Here is a 19,303-nt window from a genome sequence, read left to right as displayed (position 1 = left end):
AGGTCAAGTCTGGACAGTGGCAGTTCAACTCAAACAGACTGAGACCTAGGGCAGACTTTGTAATTTCTTGTCTTCTCTCTCCATGGTCTAGAGGCTCGGGTGTTTAGCCCTCCCTGTCCCTTCTGCCTCCAGGAGGTGTTTGTCTTATATTACCGCTTCTTAATGCCCCAAGTCACCCACTTACACCCTTTATTTATCACTAAGCATCTTTCTTGCCTCCAAATCATGAATTGTTTCTATCTTCATCACAAGCACAATACAGGGACATTGGGTAAACCGAGATCAGTGTCATTTCCACCCCACTGTGCTGGCTCAATCCCATCCTTGCTTGCATCCTAAACAGATGTTGGTTGTAAGGCTATACGTGTCCATCCTGAACCTCAAGGACAACGAAAGCTAGTTCTCATAGACTCCGGGAAAAGTACCAAGCATCTTCCAGCTTCTAAAGAACCCGAGAAGTGACCGGGACATGGGCTATTTCATTTGTAAACTGAAGAATCAGGTAAATGTGAACCTTTCTTTATTTAGCCAATGGAGGCGGAAATCACTCCAGATTGTAGAAGTGGAAACCACTCACTAGCTGCCGCTTGGCTGGTACTTTACGCTCACCCACAGTTACAGTGCTGGGTGGGGAGAAACGGTTATGAAAATAGAGTTAGGGACCACTGCCAAGAGAACGCGCATTCTATAAGCCAGCTCAAATTGTCTCCATACATTTCGAATTTAGAAATCTCACCGATCCACATATGGAAAACATTCTTCTTCTGTGTGTCGGAGGCTGGGGTAGAGTAAAGCAGCGAAGAGGGCGTGTGCGCCACACCTTGAGCTCTGCGCATGCTTCCCGCATCTTCCTGGCGTCCCCAGCTACCAATAGAAGCATGGACTGTAGAGGCTAGTTCCCAGATGCTGCTCTTGCCTTTGCTCCTGTTCGGAGAAGCGCAACGCATTCACTTTCTAAAGTGGTCTGATTCTCGTCACTTCTCTGAGTGTTTCTTGTCCTTGGTGGAGGAGATGCTGTGTACTGGCTGCTAGTCTACACTGGTCTCAAGCTGGTGGTGGTCCTCCAGCCTCCGAGTTCTGGGATTATAGGAATTCGTCACCACATCTGGCCAGTGCGACATTTTGGTCTTACCCACGTCAACCACCAATTTCAACCACCCCTTGATCATTGGCCATTGTGCCCCATGAAAAGTCACATCCTGGACATTCTGGGCAGCTACTGTTGCTGATTAGAAGGGAAGACTAGCCTTCCCTGAGCGGAAGATGCTAGAACAGAGCTTTGTTCAGAGTCTGAACAGGAGGATGACCTCCTACAAAGTATAAAAACACTTCTTTCTAGAACTTTCTCCACAACTCTTTCACTCCCTGGTAACCACTGTGAAAGCCCACCAGTCAGATGACCGGTCAGGTGAGAGGTTGGCCAAGTGCCTTTCTGTACCTGATTTTCATTTATAAATCATATTTATGAGCTGTCAAGCTAATGCATGCCAAGCGAACAAGCATTTCACACTCAGTGCCGAGACGGAATACCAGAGATTGGGTGGCGTTCTGCTCACAATGGGCAGGCATCATCATCAGAAGCCTTTTCGTGTTTTCAAAGTGGGACCTGGGTAGTTCTTTGTTACCATTACACAATACTGAAGGTAATGAACTTAAAAGAAAGAAAGGTTTATTTTGGTTCATGATATCTGTGCTTCAGACCTGTGGCAGCACAGGCCATGATGGCGGGTAGAGAATGAGGCCTCACCAGAAGGCAAAGGAGAGTAAAGGATGCTGGGGTTGGGGTAGTCTCTTTAAGGGTGCATTTCCTGGCACACAGCTTTCTTACACAAGGCTCTGCCTCCTCCTGGTACAACTATGGGCTAGGAACCAACCTCTCAATCAGTAACTTTCAGAGGGTGATATTCTAGTTCCAAATATTTACCTCTTTCCGCGTTAAATATTATGTGGGCGCTCAATGAATACCTGTGAGAGCAGAGAACAGCAATAGGCCCCTAGTCTTAGCACCCCTCTCAAGTGTCCCTTCATGAGAGGATGCAGTCCTGTCAGTGCTGGTTCCCAGCACTGGGTGTGAACCCAGGTTGCCTGGCCCTCACTTGATTGACACTTTCTTTTCCCCAACCATTCATGGCTCCCTGCTAATAACCGCTTGTGCCCTCTTCCCCACTGAGCCATCACTGACTGCCTCACAAGTATGTCAGGTTAAAACTCTTCCCATTGGATAGAGGATGGCCAAGGCGAAAGCATGGAACGAGTGACTTGGTATGAATTATAGTTAGAATAATCCTAGCAAAAAGATGTTGTGAAATTATTTTTTAAAAAAATGTGTCGGGGCATGGGCAAATCTTAGTAGTAACAAAGAAAGCCAATGTTGTTTATTTGAGTATAATTATTTTTGGTTTCTTCAGAACCGGTTATTAGTAAACACAAAGCCGGAATCCTTCCCATGCCTGTCCCCTGTTCTCTGCTTACTGAAGAGCATGTGGGTCTTTCCATGGCTCCCTTCCTTGCTACAAGTCATTGGCACACAGTGAGGAGGGGGCAGGAAGGAGTTCTGGAGGTGCCTATGGCAGGAAAGGCCCTTGACATAGCCTGTCATGTGACTTCCAGTGGAGCTACAACACCGGCTGTTAGACCATTACGTACCAACACTGCCTTGCAAGGTTCACTGACAGCATGAGGTTAGGCCTGGTGAATAGGTAAAAGGGAGGAACCTGTGGTCCTGAGTGAGTGTAACTGTCACTTCTTTGAAAACCAGAAAGACCAATTACAAAAATTTGCTGCTTCCTCACTTTCTCGGAACAGAACCCTCTTCTCGGAGAAAACCAGAAAGATTTCTACAATAAAGAAGCAAAACTATGATAGTCAACGCTTCATGCCAGTTCTATTCCTTGGACCGAGACACACACCTTTGATTCCCCCTTGGGTCAGCAGGTAACAATTCTCTGAGGTCTGTTCCATTGTTGACTTGACAGGAGGGCAGGAAGCAGCAGTGGTCAGGCTTGGAGAAATGACCAGGAAGGAAAGCAGAGGGAACACAGATGCTACATGTGTGAGCTGTGTTAAGCTGGCCCTATGTGAGTGATGCTAAGCTGGCCCTGCTGATTAAATATTGCAAGGGGGTGGAGGTGGGTCTTCTACATGGGAGTCCTGGTGTGTGTGTGGTCAGTCTAGCTTTGTCAAATCTAGGTTTCCAAGAACTCAGGCCCCAGAACTGTAGCTTCCAATATGCTTTCAGACATTTAACAGGTGGAAACCTTTCCACAAACTCCACACCCCGTAAGCGTCAGGCAGGGTTAGTACATCATGTCACCTAGAGAGGCCACGTTCCACTATTTGTAGGAATGAAGCAATATGGATTTGTCAGTGAAAACTAAGTAACATCATTACCCTGTGTTTGCTACCCTTTCCTATTAAGGCAACCACTTTCTACTGTTTTTATATATACCATTATCAATAATTACATGTGGCTATAATATGCACACATCTTCATTAAACAAGAAAGCTGGTATCCCTTGGGGCTTTGTTTTGTTATTCTTCCTATTTTGTGTGTATGCGTGCGTGCATGCATGTGCATGTGTGTGTATGTGTGTGCACATGTGTGTGCACATATGCATGTGAGTGTGAGTGTGTGCAAGTATGTGTGTGCATGCATGTGTGAGCACATGTGCCTATGCCTGTGCATGTGTGTGTGTGTGTGTGTGTGTGTGTGTGTGTGTTTCTAGTCAATGTTGTAGATGGAATTGCTAGCCCTTCCCCTTCTGTTTAACAAGAGCAAACTCCTGCTTTAGAAAACATTAGCAGTGCCCTGTTTTCAGAAGTGACACTCTGAGGATGTACAACCCACAGAGAAAAGGTGAACAAACTCTGACCCACCTAGTCTCAGCCAGCGCATCCTTCTGTCTGTCTCCAGGACAAACAGCTCTGCGGGCTGTAGTAACAGGGGACTTCAGCTTTCCACAGGCGTGACACACATCACCAAGAACACTAGTGGGTCCTGGTGTCATCTCGGGAGGCTTTTCCTGGCTACCACCTCCCTTTGCAACTCGGAGCACGTCGAACCACGTAAGAGGATCCTATAGAGTAAGAGATGGTTATGGCAGGGTCTGTGCAAGCAGTGCTGGTTCTGGTCACAGATTCTCCCAAACAAACCACAGCCATGGCGTATTTCAAGACAAGAGGTAAAAATACGGATGCTACTTTTAAATGAAGGATGCTTGGAATAGCAAGTGATAGCAAGAATTCCAACATTCCCTTCTCTCGGTACGTGTGGCTTCCTGAAAAGGAACCAACACAGTTGGTTTGGGAGGCCATTTCTCTACTGGCAGGAGGATAGTTTTGGACAGATTTGCATTTCAGATGCTCCTGCCTTGTTGTTAAATTACTAAACATACATCAAGTGCTTAAGCATCTTATTAAATGCCATGCTCCAAGCCTGCTCAAGGGATTGCAGCTGGGGCTCCCACTGAAATGTCAGAGGTAGGACAGAGGTACAAAGGACAATTTTGAGACCAGCTCTGGATCCAGTGAATTTCCTTTGGTTCTTGCAACTGTCTCTTTGCAGAGAGCCTATAGTTTTTCCTATTTCCATTTGCTGAGAACAAAATGTGTTGTTGCTGTTGTTTTTGCCAAGAGGGAAAAAAAAACACCAAGTTTTTGTTTTCTGAAGATGGTAAAGTTTAGCCTCTCATTATTTATACAGAAAATAATATATGTGTGTTTGTAATGAAAGACAATGTAGTAGACTTTTGAGATAGTATTTTTTTGTCAGAATAAGAGAGGGAGGGAGGAAGGGAGGGAGAGAGGGGGGAAGGGAGAGAGAGAGGGGGAAGGGAGGGAGAGAGGGGGGAAGGGAGGGAGGGAGGGAGGGAGGGAGGGAGAGAGAGAGAGAGAGAGAGAGAGAGAGAGAGAGAGAGAGAGAGAGAGAGAGAGAATAGATTTCTCAGAAACTAAACCAACAAGAAACATCTTAGGAGAGACAAACATCCTGTCATGTTTCTGAACCTTCCTGATTATACTTACGGGCAGACCATCTGTCCCCATGAGAAGCTGGATGGATGAGACCAGAAGAATGTAACTCTTTGTAACATTTCTGAAACATTGAATTTGTTTCCAGTAGTCCAACTTCAGAGCAAATCTGCTACCCAGATGTAAATTTAGAAGCATCAGAGTTCTTGGCTCCCTGAAGGAAAAAAAAATTTCAATTTAGAAGAAGCATTACGGACTCTAACAAGAGAAGAATGGCTTGAAATCTAAATTACCCCAAACAAACCAGGATGGTGAGTGCATAAGGGAAGTAAACGAAGAAATCAGCAACAGGAGAAGGTGAACCTGAGCTGCTGCTTTTGCCTCTGGGGAGGGAATCTGGAGACACACAAAGACAAGAGGCCAGCAAGATACAAATGGCGCACCTGGCACTACTCGCTCTTAAGTGTCATTCATGACACAAACAGACTCACATGTGATCTTCATCAAAGGGGCATGGAGTGTGCATGTGTGTGCTGTGTGCACGTGTGTTCTGTGTGCACATGTGTGCATGATTCATCTGTATGTATGTCCCCAGTCTGCTACAAAGAGACAGATGGTTTTGGGGGGAGGGTTGTCAAACAGAGAACTGAAGTAATAAATCATGATAAAACCCTTCAGTGCAATGAAAGCAGACCAAGGGATTGAGGAAGTCCTACGAGAGTCCATCCAGAAGAGCTGGAGAAAGGTTGAAAGGTGCTGGCAGAAGATTACATGTGACTGTGGGAGAGGAAAGAGAGTGAGCCTCAGTTTAAGAGACACAGAGGAACATCAGCAGGCAAAACCAGGGCCCCAGCTTGCTTATAATCCCAGCCCTGTCGAGGCAGAGGCAAGGGGGCTAACATGAGTTCCAAGCCTGGTCCACTTGATGGGCTCCAGGCTGGCCAGGTCTACATAGCGAGATGCTATCTCACAAACAAAAGAAAACAGTGAAACCAAATTCTCCTCCACAAAACACCCCAAGGGTAGGAGGGGCCGAGGAGAGCAGAGGGCATGCAGAAGGGCTGAGAGGACATGGCACTGCCTCAGCCTGCTGTCTCTCGAGTTCACAGGCGATACATGTCAGCCACCAAATGGGCTGGATAAGTGGCTACTAAGGTCCAGGGAGACTCTGCCCATGGTTCTCCTCAAAGTCCCGGACTGTCCCCTTAGGAGGGTTTGAGAGATTCCACTCAGGTAGACTCTGTTCACTTACACCAGCCTCCAAATGCTCTTGAACCTAAGTAGTGCTTTGGTAATCAGAAGGACTGACCAAAGTGAGTCTGACATATTCACAATGGGCCTAATAGCCATTGTACACGTGGCAATTATCCCTAAATAGGGCTTATAAATCACTACATTGCGTTTACACTGCCGAACTAAACTTGTAATTTTCCATTTCATTAGGCTTGTCATTGTCACGATAGGGTAGTGTAATGAGCGCCACACACCCATCGCCCGGAATTTTAAATTGGTGACACTTTGACACATGTACTTTATTATTTTCTATGTAGTATTTAAAGCAGGCTTCAGAAATCATGACAAAATTTCCCCCGAAGGCATTAGCAATATCTGTAAAACTAGCATTTTCCTGTGTTCTCATCACACCCTCTGGGCACAAACAACAAGCCAACAGTAACATCCCCATATCACAGAGTCCTGGTGTGTTCTGATTTCTACAGTCATAATCCGGATGTCCTATCCTCATGTATTAAAAGAACCTTCTAATCAATGTCCTCTTTTATTTAATTCTTTCTTATTCGGTGTGTGTGTGTGTGTGTGTGTGTGTGTGTGTGTGCGCGCGCGTGCGCGTGCGCGTGCGCGTGTATGTGTGCTGGTGTTCTAAGGATTGATCCCAGGGCCTTACACATGCTAAGTCCGTGCTTGACTGAGATGCATATCCACACCCTCTCTTTGAATCTTGAGTTGTCCCTCTAACCCCAGTAGAAGAATCTAATGAGTTCTGTGGAAGAGGTACGTCGCCTTCTGGGTTTGTTTACTTGTTTGCTCACAGAGACATTGAACTTGCGTCTCTAACCCCCATATTTCCCACAAACAAAAAATTAGGTAAGATTTAGTTTTAATTTTGGGGAAAACTCTTCAGTTGCTGTTTCTCTACACCGTGGCAAATGGCACCAGGACCCACTACGTGGTTCCCTGAAGAGAGGAGATTGCCCCAGTGTGGCAACAGACTGAGAGAAAAGCCTGCCTTGTAGGACTTCCTTCCAGCCCCTGTTCTGCCCCCATAGGCTCTTCTCCATTGCCTTAAACCAAGGTGTCATTATTCTGGGTTCCCCATGTTCCAGGGGACTGGCAAGAGTACCTCACACATCCAAACAATAAACTCACCTTATTAATAAACTAACTAGGAAAATAAACTAGATTATTGAAAACAATTGAATCTGTGGTTTGGTGACTGGGTGGGTGCTAGTCACTGAACGTCTGTCTCTTCCCAAGGTTCACATGTGGAAATGTGGCCCCCAATAGGAGGGGGGGTTGGGGGGAAGGCTTTGGGAGAGGCGACTAGGTCATGAGGACTGAAGTGAATAACTTTGTAAAAGACTCGGGGTGCTTTCCTTGATCTTGCAGCACAGGAAAAATCAGAGACAGTGTCTTAGGGTTTCATTGCTGTGCAGAGACATTGCGACCATGGCAACTCTTATAAAGGAAACATTTAATTGGGGCTGGCTTACAGTTTCAGAGATTCAGTGCATTGTCATTGTGGTGGGAAGCATGGCAGCATCCAGGCCGACTTGGTGCTGGAGAATTAGCTGAAGGTTCCACATTTTGATCAGCAGGCAGCAGAGGAGGCTGTGCGATTGGGCGTAGCTTCAAAGCCTGCCTCCACAGCGACACACTTCTTCCACCTCAGCCACACCCACTCCAAGAAGGCCACACCCACTCCAAGAAGGCCACACCTCCTAATAGTGCCACTCTCTGTGGGCCAAGCATTCAAACAGGAGTCTGTGAGGACGCAACCTATTCAAACCATCCCAGATACGAATCAGGAAATGGATGCACACCAACGCTGCGGATACCTTGCCCTCTGACCTTCTGACTTCCAGAATTGCAGACTTCCTGTAGTGGTTTTCTCCTAGGTGCTCATGGCAGTTTAAGATAAAGAGCATTAGGCGGGAAGAGAGTGAAAATGTCCGGTCCACGGAGAGCTGGGGAGACAGACTAAAGCCGGCATTTTTAGAGACCTTCTGGGATGTGAAGTATCACGGAATGGTACCAGAGAGTGGACACTCCAGGACCAGGGCATAGCATTCGCGTCCTGGCTGATTAAGTTTTGCATTTGTGTTCTTAAATGCTGTCGAGGCTTGCTTCCTCATTGCTAACTGGGGATAGCAAGTTCGCACCCTGGATGTGGTTCCTTGGTAAACTACTGTGAACCGGCTTAGTGCAGAGTCAGGGTCTCCGGAAAAGACCAACGGGTGCACCTGGCTCCTTGCTTTCTTCCATTAAATGCTCACAACCTTTCTTCTCCTCTTCCCTCTCCCCTTGCTCCCTCCTCTTTCCTTCCTTCTTCCCTCCTTCCTCTTTCCTTCTTCCTTTTCTTCTTTCCTTCTTTCCTTCCTTCTTCCTTCCTCCTTCCCTCTCTCCCTCCCCTTTCTTTCTCTCTTTCTCTTTCTTTCTTTCTTTCTTTCTTTCTTTCTTTCTTTCTTCCTTCCTTTCTTTCTTTCTTTCTTTCTTTCTTTCTTTCTCTCTCCCTCTCTCCCTCCCTCTCTTCTTCCCCCTTTATTCTTTCTTTCTTCCTTCCTTTCTTTCGTCTTCCTTTCTTTTTTTTCTTCCTTCCTTTCTGATAAGCTCTTGTGATGTAGCTGCTACTGGCCTCCAACTTTAGCCTCCTACCTCTGCTTTCGAAGTGCTGGGTCAAAGCTCTGGAACATCACGCTCCGTTTCACAGACGACGTCTTTGTTTAAAAAAGAACAGATGTGGGGTGGAGAAAGCCACCAGGAGTAACTGCATGGGAGGCGTGAGCACGGGTCAAATGCTTTCCAAAGGACCCAGCCTGAGGATGAGCAGGGAAAACAGCTAAACTGGAAAATGTCCGGATTCTCAAGGGCGTGGGGATGGAATCTTCTTCGCTCATGCAGAATTGGCTTGTCATTCTCCTCTGCCATTTAGATTCTAAGGGCTTTGAAGTCTCTCTCCACTTCTGAGCTGCTTACAGACGCTTCCTAGGGTTTAAGCTCACATGGTTTAACGGAAAACTCACGGATATCAATGGCACCAACGATCAATCCAGAAGGCAAGGGGACAGCACAGGAATGAATGGAAGAGACAGGGCAGAGAGAATATTTGCCATGGGGCACTGAGGGACTTCAGCCTTGGTGGGCACTCACCCTCTGAATCTCTTTTCTCTGAAATATCTACCACGGGGCCGCTTGCCTAATGAGCACCTTTGACAAAAGAAACTTTTACCTCTGAGGCTTTGGTAACACAGAGTTTCCTGTCAAAACGTAAGGCACACTGCATTCTGCAGAAAGAGAGACCATCGAATTCTGCCACTGACAATTTTACCCCAAATTGATGTAGAGTGTTTTACTGAGGCACCCACAAAAGAGAGTAGAAGAAGCACTCCAAACCCTTGCTTCAGCTTTCAGATAATTTTCTGAAATTCCATTTGTAACTTTTGGTGCAGAAGATCATTGTCAGAGCAGCTGACCTCCTCCTTCCGCTGGATCAGGTTCTGTAGCATTAGGGACTAGCTAGGAAAGCCTGGGACCTTGTTCTGCGCTCAGCATCCTGGGCTTAGATCCCACCTATAAATAACAGGGCCTCACACTGTAGTGCAATGGGCAAGCTGGAAAAGACTGGCTCAGTCCCATACTTCCTGTCCAGGCTTAGATTCCCACTATAAATCAGCTTCTCACGCTGTGACCAGGTTGGCCTTCAGGCACACTACCGTCTGCCTCTCTTCACTCTCCAAGTGCCGGCCTTATAGGCTTGATCCACCACATGTGCTTCTGGGAATTTTAGAAGGCATTTGAGCCACAGACATTTCCCAGGCTCCAACACACATGTAGAGAAGGACGGGGAGAAGGCGATTGGTGTCTCCCGCCTTTAGCAGATTAGAGTGGAAGACAAATGTCTTCATCACATAACAAATTACCAACCCGCACCGTTTGGTCCTTGGTCCGTCAGAAGCAGACCTACCTCTGCTGTCTGCTCACAGGGTCGCACGGAGCAGGACAGCGCAGTGGGAGACACAGGAAGCCTCGCTGTGTACCGCTCTCACCATGACAGACTCATTATCAGTAGATCCTTGTCAGCATTTAAGAACAATGCCTGCTCATTTTGGTCTTCTTACAGTTCAGATCACCCAGTCCGCTGACTCTAAGAGGCCTTGGTGGCTGTGACACCATCATTTGATTCCTGGATTTTCTGCTGCACGGCAAACGCAGCAGTGGGCTTGTGCGAAGGATCAATTCTTGCTGGATTGAACAGGTACGGTCATCAATGCGCAATGAAAGATTCTGTATTTCTCATCACCTGAATATTTCTTTTGTGCCAGGCACATTCAAAAGCACAACAACTCTTTTACACGTGTAGTTCACATGGTTTTTTTTGCATATTTTCTTCAAGGGTTCTCTAAATAGCAGTATTATGCTATCATCTTCATTTTAGCCCAAGAAAAATGGACATAACCATCTTCCCTCAAGTAGAAAGCAAAGGTTCCAAGAATGAAATACAAGTTCTTCAACCCCAAGACTCTCAGATGTTAGGTCTCAGCAAAAGAAAATGGAGAAAAAGGAAAAAAAGTGGGGAGTGGCTGGGAGGGGCAATAAATGTTAATGTTATCTTTAAGAGATTTATAATTTCACCAGAGAAACAAGACACACCCTCTTTTTTTTAAAAACGGCATAGGCATGTAACACAGGGCACAATAAATTACCTAAAGTGGGAACTCTGGTTCAGAACTGAGACAGATGAACGGCTTACCCAGGTAGGGCCAGGGACGCAGTGAGAGTCCGGGGGACTTCTGAAGCAACTGTGCTTTCTGTGGTGGATATTATAAATAGGGGGAGCCTCAGGTGGTGGAGGGTGGAAGGGGTATGCTGCAAAAAAGGTGGGAACTGACCTTGTTCAGGCACAGAACTATGGCTGAGGCACCATAGGGGAGAAGGGCTGTGTCTTAGCTGTAGAGTGGGACAGGCAGGTTTATGTATAAAGGCCCTCTGTTCATCTCTGAAAGTAGCATGATCAACAGGGGGCTTTTAAGATAACAGTGGGCAGGGCCCTCTCCAGGCAGGGAGAGAGAGAGAGCCTTCCAGTCTCTGGGGGGACTGAGGAAAGAGAGACTATTTTCCCCATGTAGATCTCCCCCGTGTGTTGGAGAGCTCCATGGAGAACACACAGACGTTTGCCAAGGCCAAGGCCAGAGTTAGATGTGGGTAAATATTTGCTTTGCCTCAGCTGGAGGAGATGGATTTTTAATAAAGAGGCAGCATGACTCATGTCACAGAGTGTACCAACAATTCAGAAAAAAATAATTCCACTCTGGAAATTACCAGAATGTCAGGCAATGTCACTTGATGAACTCCCAACATACACACATACACATACACGCATTTTCTGTCATGTATGCTCGCACTGCACACTGATAGAGCTATAGACACATATACTCACATACGCATACAGATCTATGCACGTGTGTGTGTGTCCTTCACAGTGCCAGCCTGTCACTCTTTGCTAGATGAGGTTTCCCATGTGTACCTAGGCCAATGCACAGAGCCCTTGCAGGCTCAGTTTTCCTAAATGCAGTGGAGAGTGCTGGGTTGTGGCTGAGGATCAGCTGAAAGACGGTCTGTGATATGTTCACAGTGAGGTCCACAGTGCCATCTGCAGAGGTCAGTCTTCTAAGGCAATCTATGATCTTCCTGCTGGTGTTGGACCCTGTGCGATGTCTCCCGTCAAGAATGGGTGGCAACTGGAGTTGCTTTTACCTTACAGGATGCATCATAGCTGGTGAGACACACTTCTACCATCCTGACCAGACACTGTATATGCACACTCATTAGCTTACAGGTGGGGACACTCTTTGAGGCTTTTGGCAAACTCACGTGTCCTGCCGTGGATGTAGGGGCATGAGTTGCACTGACCATGAGGGGTCTCCAGTATCCGAGTGTGGTTTCCCACTGACAGCTAGTAGGAAAAATGGCCACTTGGTGCTAAGACCGTGAGTAGATGAATTCTGCCGTTGTGTAAGTGAGCTTCTGGGTGGGAGCTTGGCATAGTTACCAAGCTCCAGGATTCAGCCCATGGGTCTCTGAGTCACAGACCCAAGTAAACTGCACAAAGAGAACAGAGGATGTAGGTAACCTATGAAATCACACACACACACACACACACACACACACACACACACACACACACACACACACACACACCACACACCACAGCACTTTAACTTCTAAGTTGGGGGCAGCTCGTTATGTGGTGGCTGATGACCAATGGCAGCCTTCCACTCGATGTTCTATGGAGATATGAGATGTGCAGGGTTGCAGAAACTCTTCCAAACACCGTGGAAGGGTAGAAAGGGACAAAGTGTTAACCTGAGTAGGTGAGGCCACACATGATCACTCACTGGCTATGGGACTTAGGTAAAGCTGTTCGTGTCTTCTGGGGCCCCCAGTTCAATCTCCTTCAATTTGACACAGTTGGCCGAGGTTGCTTCTGAGTTCTCTTCCCATCTTCATAATAAATTCCGATTTACACAATTACTATACGGTCAGTGGATGCAATATTTGTTGAGCGTCTACAAATGGGGCGTGTTGAATATTACCGTGCTTCGCCTCACACACACTGCAAGGCTGATCGCGCTCACGGTTTTTGATAGGGAGGCTTATAAGGAGAAGTAAATCGAGGATTAGCCCACATGGCTGGAAAGTTTGGGAGCAGAGAGTCCTTTCTGCTCCTTTCCCAATGCTCGGCTAGACCAGGGCCCAGGGGAAGTCTATTCAATTCCTTAACTAGAAGCAATCAGAAAAACAGAGATGGAGGCCTTAGAAGGGAGCTCCAAGTTGCCATAATCAAGTGGAGAGACACGTAAGTGGCAATTCAATCTGACAGCCAGGACCAAATAGATTCCCAGTGACAGCTCTGACAGAGTTAAATTGTCAGGCGAGTTCATCAGAGACCATTTCGCAGTGGAGAGAAAGGAAGAAATAAGGGACCCGGGGCTCTTTTCCACCATCTTTGAAACACGGAGGTTCGAAATTGCTTCTTTTTGGTGGTCCAAATTTGTCTCCTTAGCTTTGAATATCTCCCTGAAGCCTTCCTGGTAGTCCCGATTTCCAAACCAACACATCTCCGGACTAAACTCATCATCTGCACCCAAGGGTACCTCCTTCTAGGTTCCCTTGTCCTTGATAAATGACATCTACTCACAGGGTTTTAATGTCGAGCAATCTCGTTGGTTATCTTGTAGGTGGAAATGCCTGGATTTGTTCATTTCATTTTGAAATGTCACGTCAGGGTTTGCCTCCTTGGGCACTCAGACCTCTCTCGTGCCCCTGTTGGGTGCTTTCAGCAGAGAGGCCTAACCAACCTGACCACTCTCCTGTTAGTCCCTTCATTCACAGCTTGCCACACATCCCCAAAGTAACTTTCAAAAATACGAAATCAAAAAACACATCCCAAGCCCTTTAAAGATATTCAAGTCGCCAGTGAGCTGACCATGAAACTCTTGCATGTGGCTGCTGGGAAGTTGCTGCTCACCCGGCTTCCGAATCCTTCTGGGACTCCGTTCCCTCTCCCTCCTCTTGATTTTTGAATTGCAGTATCTATCACTCGTTCAAATCTCCACCATTGCACCTGCCTGGGTTACTCCCTGCAAAGCCCTTCTGTTCTGTCTACCTCCTTTTCACATTACAGCCACTCAAATGCCGTGTCCTCCACACCCCCGAGAAGCCCTTCAGTGGCCCTTTCCAGGCAGCCATATTGTCTCCTAAGAGCTGTCAGTCACAAAGTAAACCACGCACTTGTCCCCCTTGCTTGGATGGAGTGGATTGGTGAGAAAGCCATTGCCGGTGATCTTGATCTTTCTCCCAGTGTGGCAACAATCACACCTATGGACGTTAAGATAAGAAGCCTTTAATCAAAGAGTCCATATGCTTCACTCGCCTTTAAATTCTTAGTCTCCTATACAGTAATCCACATATGGTCAGTTAGAAGCTAATCTTTACTAGGGATCTGACAGAATAGAGTTGAGTGACATTATCAGAACTCTGTGTGTGAAAGGACAGGACCATAGAGTAGACAATACATCTGAGTCCAGAGGGAATGGGCTTCTTGGACCAACTTGTACCATTTTAGCAGCACACACCCAAGTAAACGGTGCACCCAAGCTGTCTGGGACGCCATTGGCTGATGACGGTCGTGCAGAAAAATACAGCCAATTCCTCCTGATGGCTTTTGATATCCATGCAAGGTATTTTTGCTCTTGATAAAGATTTCAGTGGCCTCAAATCCAGCCATAGGGAATGGGTTTTGTTTTTCTGTCAGCGGAGGAGAAACTTGGCCACTTCAGCACAATCTAAAACACGGCTAGAAGATAAATCAGCGTCTTGGTAGTTTTCTGGGAAACTGTAGGCAAAAGCTTAGTGGAGGCTAAAATATCCAAATCTAGATTGGTAGGAAATTTTATATATTAGGAAATTAACTTCCCAGCCAGTGTGGTGTTTTCAGCTGAGCGGCTGAGTGAATAGTTTTAGAGATTCAAGACTCTCTGGGAAATTCCTGTTCAGGTACATACCAAGAAACACAGGAAGTTGTAATGTTTCTGGTCTTTCCTGCTATTCTGAACCACTTGGAAGTGTCTCTCTCTCTCTCTCTCTCTCTCTCTCTCTCTCTCTCTCTTTCTCTGGAGTGACATAAGTATGGACGGTGTTTGGCCCAACACCTCCAATCTGGTCTCATCTAGAAATTCTGCTGCTGTAAGCCATGGTCCAGTACAGTCTGCTCAGTGGGAAGGCCAACTTCAGAAACGCAGAACCTAAACCTATCCTTCACTTCAGAGCCATAGGTGCCCCTCCAAGATTTCATTGCCAGATGTGTTCCAGAAATGGGATCCACCACATGGCTTTTGCTTGGAACCTGGGGATCAAAGGACTAGACATTGCTCTCCTTGAGGATCTCATGATTCTGATAACACATTTCTCCCACTCTTTTTAGAGTGGGGACGTGGGATTCTGGGAAGAGCCCGAGTTCCAGCCTCATGGGATGACTGCTCACTTGCAGGCATCCTCAGCACCCTTTATATTGTGTAGATGTTGCCAAATCTGTTCGTTAGAGCCTATGGACAATGTTGACAGAACTGGGGGCCAACATAACTGGACTCCTTGGGGAAGATCTCTGAAATTCAGTTCACATATTAGCCTGTGGCTTTGGGAACAGGGCGGAGAGAAGCTTGCATGTTGAAAAAAAAGTGTTGATCAAACTTCTAAATATCATCATACTTCTCCTGGGTCAAACTAAACCCGAGAGAGGTGAAGTGATGGTTTGGGAGCATGAACGGAGATGACACTGAACACGGAGAGCATCCCAGGGTTATAGAAAGGCACCATTTCGAAGAGACAAGGTAGTTCCCACAGAAGTGAAGAAGTCCGTGTACTTGGAGCTTACAATGGTGAATGCTCCCTGTGTTACCTACTCCACACCTATAGCACCACATTGGTAAATTCCAGTCATTTAACCGCATGTTTAAAAATAAAAAGCAGAGCTCATAAATCCTTAAACGTTGTGTAGTCGCCAGCATCCTCTCCACACTGGAGGTGTTTGGGACTGGAATACGGAAAAGGTGGGAGTTTGACCTGGTGCAGTCTAGCTAGCAGAATTTAAAGAAATCATTCAGACTCCCTGGGCCTTGTGCTTTCTTACCCAAGCACAGAAGCTTGTGTGCAGATGTGCTCCAGGGACCCTGTCTGCCTTAGCTTCGATCTTTTGTCCCGCGTACTCTAAGTTCGGTGTCTGTGTTCAGTTACGTCATGGGAGAGCAGTATGACGAAGTTTACAGTTTATCCATGTTTAAGACGGGCTGCATGTGAGTAAGGGCTACACTTTTACTAACTGTGTATTCTGAATGTCCAACATGTGTTCTAGAAGTCTGGAGAAGTTAGCCCATGGGAGAGTAATTTCTAGTTGGACTGGTGGCCGAGACGTATTCTTGGCCAGCCGTTTCCTGGGTCTACTTACAAAAGGATTGGGGCCATGAGACAAGTTCTTCCCAACTGAATATGAACTGAAGGGACATGTGTGCTTCTCATGACATGTGGATGTCCCTTCTTGACCCTACTGGGAAGGATGTGCTGACAGTGGCAGAGTGCTTGGGTCCACGGATGTCTGTGTGGGGCAGAATTCCACTTTCCATTGGACTATGAGGATTGATTTTTTTTTTTTATCAAAGTTGCTTTCTTTATTGAGTACATGAGGAATGAGGACCAAAACCAAAGCAAGACGGGTGTGCCAGTGTAGGCTGGGGACAGCACAAACCTGTCCAAAGGCAAGTTCACTGTCTAATCCCAACATCTAAGAGACATAACCAGAGCTTGATGGGCTTTGGGAAAATTAAATGTGCTGTTAACGGTTACATACAAGTATAAAAGCATCACCTATCTGTGGGACACTCATGATGTTTGAGGCCTGCACATAATTTAACGCATAATGTTAAAATCAGGTTAAAATGTCATTCTAAACACTTACACTTCTTCACTACAAAAAACATTCAAAATCTTCCTTACTTGTGTGTGGTGTGTGTGTGTGTGTGTGTGTGTGTGTGTGTGTGAGAGAGAGAGAGAGAGAGAGAGAGCGCTACATGGCTGCTGTCTCCAGCCTCCCTACTGGGTAACAGCACACTAATGATGGCCTTGTCCTGTGGAAAACACAACCCGGGATTCTCATGCTCAGACTCCTAATCTCCACTTTAGCGACAGGAGAACTGCAGTTAGAAACAGAATGGATCAGTAGGGATGCTCGAATTTGAACTGCGTTAAGCCACAAAGCTTGTGCTTGTCTCTCACACACGAGCCATGGCCGGCTTTCACGATCATGGCAATGTAGTGGAATGAGAAACCTTTCTCCTGCCAGACTGGCCTGTGTTGGCCGGGGAGAACTCCCTCACACTGGAGCTTAAAGACACTTGGAGGAGAGCTCTCTGCTCTCTGCGTCAGAGCAGACTTCTTGCCTCCACGGCTCGGACTGAAATCTCTGCCTGACTCAAAAGCAGCAGGACTCAGCACACCACGCCTAGTAGGGCCTTGAACACAGAACTTTGAGCGACAGTCCAGATCTTCCTCCGCAGAGGGAAGCCAGTTGGTCACTTTCCCATCTCCTCGGAAAGGAGGAGGTGGCAGGGCAGGTGAAAAGGGGAGTACAGGCCTCTCTTGGGGAATCACGGATGGGTGGGGGTCTTTCTTGTGGGGCAGAGGCTTCGAGCCCTATCTGTAAGTGTACAGTTATGTAATGACTTTAAGATGGGTATGGGTCACGGTCACCAGGAGCAGAGGAACACACAGCTAAATATAATTTACGGGGTGGTTCCTGGTGTTTTATAGAAAAGAAAAAGAAACCAGGGTTATGTTTGGTGGAAGTGCGGAATGATGTGGGGGAAGCCGGTGCTTCTGGGGGCCCATGCTGAGGCATCCCTTCCCCCTGAGGGACCAGCTATCCTGTATGGTATAGAGTAGAGTTTATTTCGGGCACAGGAGGGGAACTGAGAGAAAGGCAGAGAGAGGGAGAGGGAGAGGTGGGAGAGGATGGAGAGGAGGGAGAGAAGTAGAGGCCGGCCATGAGTATGTGGAGAGAGAGGGGAGGGGGATGGGGGAGAGAGGGTGAGGGGCAGGAGCAAAAGCAGGAGAGCAAGAGAGTGAGGAGTGGGCAAGCAACCCCTTTTATAGTGAGTCAGGCACACCTGCCTGTTGCCAGGTAACTGTGGGGCGGAGCCTAGACTAAAGGGCCAACAGTTCCTCTCAATGGTACTGCACAACTGAGTTAGCTCCTTTAAAAACAAAAGAAAAGAGAGGAAGAAAAAGGAAAGGAAAAACAAAAAACAAAAACAAACCCAGAACACCCACTTAGAGACACAGCACATGAGCTCTGTTCATGTTACCAAACAGGAACGTTTGTTCTGGGCGGCAGAACCAGCTGAGGAGAACAGGACAGAATTTGAATTTAGTTCTGACAGAACGGGTCTTGTCCTCCTCCTCAGACGACAGTCAGGATGAAAGTCCAGATCCAGCTTCATACCTCAGAAACCTTCCCCATCATCGCCGGCTTCGAGCGTACTAGATACCCTGCGTTCCTACTCTCCGCCTACAGCACAAGAGCCTCAAAGGAGAATGGGTAGAGCTGGTGAGAGCTTGCATCTGGAGGGAAGGAGATTCGGTGATATTTCAAAATGATAGATTTCTCCTGGGATCTGCAGACTCCGAGAAAGGAGGGCTGTGGCCATCAAGGGCAGAGACATTTCAAACACCTAGAGCTGGCAGCTGGGGCTGGGCTCCACAAGCTCCTGGAGTGCTACCCCGCTGAGTTTATTTTGGTAGTCTGTTTTGAATTTACAGCCCTGCCTCTTTAGGAGCGTATTTTGAGACGCTCTGGCAAGCCGCAAGGGCTCCAAGTAGCTTTTGTTTCTGTGCTCACACTGACGAGGAGCTGAACTAATTGAGAGGGTGACCCAAATTTGTGAGTATCACAAAGTATCACACTTGGCCTGGATTCTGTAGCTTTCGATTGTGTCTGTGTGCTCGTCCATTTGGAAGTCTTTTCTGGAGTCCTTTTGAAAACATTCCCCGGCCCCACAGAATCAGCAAATAAGTGGTATGTTCCCCCTGTTGAATAGTCCGGGAAGAGGTTCAGGCACGAAAAGTCTTCTAGAAGCTACCAGCTTTTGTTCGTATAAACACAGCTTGGCAAAACAATGACTGTTTTCTTCCTTTGTTAAATAACAAGGCAGTTCAGCCTTGCTCCAACATCTTCCTTCAATTGAAATAATTTGGATGTCCTAGGGTTGATCTACCCAAGGTTGCGAGGGAAGAGATTTGCTTCACAACCTTGAAACGTTTTCTGTTTTTAACTCCTACAAGAACTGTTTGCTAGCCAAGAGCACTCCCAGCCACCATCAGACCATGGAAGAAACAGAGGGGGAAAATTCCTTTCCCCTACCCGCTGGCTGCCTCCTTTATGTCCTCACTAATACAAAGAACCAAAGAACTGGGGAAGGAAGGCCTTTAAAGTAATAGGCAGGGGGCTTGGATGCTACCCGGGGCCTGTGAGTGGTCAACTCACTTCAAA

General features: G+C 47.0%; 1 protein-coding gene across 1 annotated transcript in view; it reads right to left on the bottom strand.

Moving 5' to 3' along the window:
- Positions 1-544: 544 nt before the first annotated feature.
- LOC102551086 (uncharacterized) overlaps positions 545-19,303 on the bottom strand; it is a 31,708-nt gene continuing 12,949 nt past the window's right edge. The window contains exons 2-5 of the mRNA XM_087586894.1: positions 5,023-5,182; positions 3,877-4,076; positions 715-924; positions 545-623 (exon numbers count right to left, since the gene is read on the bottom strand). Coding sequence (XP_087443020.1) covers positions 545-623; positions 715-924; positions 3,877-4,076; positions 5,023-5,182 — 649 coding nt within the window. The remainder of the gene's footprint in view (positions 624-714; positions 925-3,876; positions 4,077-5,022; positions 5,183-19,303) is intronic.

Source organism: Rattus norvegicus, chromosome 15, assembly GCF_021556685.1.
Source record: "Rattus norvegicus strain SHRSP/BbbUtx chromosome 15, alternate assembly SHRSP_T2T, whole genome shotgun sequence".
Lineage (NCBI taxonomy): Eukaryota > Metazoa > Chordata > Mammalia > Rodentia > Muridae > Rattus > Rattus norvegicus.
Note: the sequence above shows the minus strand (reverse complement) of the source record. Positions and strands in the feature narration are given on the sequence as shown.